At 31.6% G+C, this 3,034-nt stretch overlaps 1 protein-coding gene across 1 annotated transcript in view; it reads left to right on the top strand.

Annotated features, from left to right (window-relative positions):
- Window positions 1–3,034, top strand: part of LOC111083498 (MKL/myocardin-like protein 1) — a gene marked incomplete at its 5' end in the record, with an annotated part of 19,264 nt that overhangs the window by 6,219 nt on the left and 10,011 nt on the right. Inside the window, one exon of the mRNA XM_022380070.1 lies at window positions 492–615. Coding sequence (XP_022235778.1) covers window positions 492–615 — 124 coding nt within the window. The remainder of the gene's footprint in view (window positions 1–491; window positions 616–3,034) is intronic.

Here is a 3,034-nt window from a genome sequence, read left to right as displayed (position 1 = left end):
ATCGATTAACAATACACTCAAGAACAGATGAGTAATTTGTGAAACATTCTCTACAGGACAGAGCAACTGGTAAGTGTTGTTTAACAGTTGTCTTGGTCAACTCTTACTCTGTATCGATTAACAATACACTCAAGAACAGATGAGTAATTTGTGAAACATTCTCTACAGGACAGAGCAACTGGTAAGTGTTGTTTAACAGTTGGTCTGGTCAACTCCTACTCTGTATCGATTATTTGATTTTACTATTTTCCACAAATGGAAAGGATAATTTTAATTTTCACCTGACCATAATTTGTAGTTATTATGATAGATTTCTTAGGATGAAATGAAAAATTTGTCCTTCAGTTTGGGCTTATAAATATATTTTAACTTAAATGTGTGTGTCTGTGTTCTTAGCATAGTTCAGGCGATGTTCTATTGTTGTGGATAAAAGTAATTTTTCTGAACTAGGGACTGTCCACCTTCAATATAAATTACTTTATCTCTTTTAGGACTGGATCACTTCCTAACTTTAACTCTAATAGGAGTGCCAAAAGTGGACCTGTGAGGACTGCAACAGAACCCCAATTCTTTCTGACTAGGCCTCCACCAGATTACAAAGAAGTTTCCAAACAGGTTAGTTAGTTAGTTAGTTAGATAAAAGGAGTAAAGTGGAACTTCTGAAACCATGGTGATTTCATCAAGGATTCGAGCAACACTTGGCCTAAAAATGTTATTATACATAAGGTATTTAAGGGAACTGTGTATTTAATTGTGACTCTTCATTCTCTTGTGGAACAGAGGTTTCTATCATACATAATATCTGTGAAGTAATAGATAGATAGAAAAAAGCAATAATACTCCAGTCTTCTTTTTTTTTTAACCAACAGGCTTGGTTTTTTTTCATATTGAGGATTAATTTTAATTTCTTTGTGGTCTCCATTTATATTTAACACATAAACCTGGAAAGTTACTAAAATCTCTGCTTGTCACATCTCTTATTAAACATGCTTTTGGTAGTGCCTGGGATTGTTTTATTTGTACCATTTTAAAAATGTCCAGTGTTATTTACACAGTGATACAGAAACTGCTGAATAGCAGTACTGCTACAAAATATGTTTTTCATGATAATTCAAGTGGTAGAATGAATATTATAACTTAGAGAATTTCTGAACAGGAAACGCAAAGTTACCAGATATGAATTACAGTAAAGATTTTCTGTTATAATACATAACCATCAGAAGTGGTGTTAAGGCTTAACTTGCTTTATATAATATGTAACCATCAGAAGTGGTGTTAAGGTTTAACTTGCTTTATATAATATGTAACCATCAGAAGTGGTGTTAAGGTTTAACTTGCTTTATATAATATGTAACCATCAGAAATGGTGTTAAGGCTTAGCTTGCTTTATATATAATACATAACCATCAGAAGTGGTGTTAAGGCTTAGCTTGCTTTATATAATACACAACCATCAGAAGTGGTGTTAAGGCTTAGCTTGCTTTATATAATATATAACCGTCAGAAGTGGTGTCAAGGCTTAGCTTTCTTTATATAACACATAACCATCAGAAAAACATCAAGACCTCTTTACTTAACACAGTGATACAGAAACTGCTGAATAGGAGTACTGCTACAAAATATGTTTTTCATGATGATCTAAGTGTTAGAATGAACATTATAACTTACAGAATTTCTGAACAGGAAACACAAAGAAACAGGGTGATTGAAACCAGATATGAATTACAGTAAAGATTTTTTGTTGTAACACATAGCCATCAGAAGTGGTGTTAAGGCTTAGGTTGCTTTATATAATATGTAACCATCAGAAGTGGTGTTAAGGCTTAGCTTGCTTTATATCAGAAGTGGTGTTAATCCTATCGTGACGGGTCACGTGTCAAATGCCATGTCATTGCGTTTGTTGATTTGTACTCAAAATTTTATTGAACTACTATTTTATGAATTTATGTCAGTAAGTTTGGTATCAAACTGCAGATTATAATTCAAGTTTTAGTATTATACATTAGTTAATTTCTTAATTTAAAAGTAAGTATTAAAAAACACAGCTAAACATTGATTGTTATGTGTCACATGGTATGTTGAATGCAGCACTGGTTCAAATTAGATGTTTGTGATGTCAAAATACTAAGTCTGTAGATTTGTATGAATTAGGAACTCAAATTACAGATATTGACAAACTAGAATATAAAATAAGAACCTCTTAACTTTTAGATTTGCTAAGATATTGCTCATGTACTGAATCAAACACAGTGGTCCTCCACCCACCTCTTTCCATTTTTGGAAATGGTCCGTTATATACACTTACTTCTGTATATGACATGAATAAACAATTCAAAGCTCAGAATGTCCCCCTAGTGGTTTTTTAAGCCTTTTTGACATGGTATTGTGTTAATCTCATACTTTTCACACAATATTTCAAACGATAAGGTAAGTCTTTAGTGAGAAATTTCACACTTTTTTAGACCCAAATACAGCTTAGTTACTACACTTGATAAATGATAGTGGAATTATATGGTATTGATAAAGTAACTTCAGATTTTTTTTTCATTATTTAAAATGTTTATATAAAACTTTAAAATTCTTTTTATTTTCACATCCTCCACGTGGGAAATTTCGTAAGGCTTAGCAACCTATGACAAACAGCAAACGAGAACAAAGGTCGTAACTGTAACTACAAGAGAGAATTTTTTGCTTTACTTCTTTATTTACTGTTCCATGTTTTAACAAAAATATATTTTTAAGAACTTATTTGTAAATAGTATTAATGTATATACGTATATATAATGTATAATATTTGAAATGTGACTGTATTTTACAAAATACTAGTCCACTAAAACACAGCCAAGACAAGTTACGTTGTAAAGACTAAAGGTCAGTGTTATATTATTGGATACGGTATCACGAGTGCACGTGCACCACATCATTGTAACTTCTGTATTGTTAGCCAGGCATGGCTGGAAGGTCAATATAATAAAAATAGTATATATAAATGTAAAATGTTATGAGATTTAAGCTATTTAGACTAAACATTTGT

The sequence above is a fragment of the Limulus polyphemus genome, unplaced genomic scaffold (assembly GCF_000517525.1).
Source record: "Limulus polyphemus unplaced genomic scaffold, Limulus_polyphemus-2.1.2 Scaffold9855, whole genome shotgun sequence".
Classification (NCBI taxonomy): domain Eukaryota; kingdom Metazoa; phylum Arthropoda; class Merostomata; order Xiphosura; family Limulidae; genus Limulus; species Limulus polyphemus.
The sequence above is the reverse complement of the archived record's forward strand: the minus strand, read 5'-3'. Positions and strand labels throughout refer to the sequence as shown.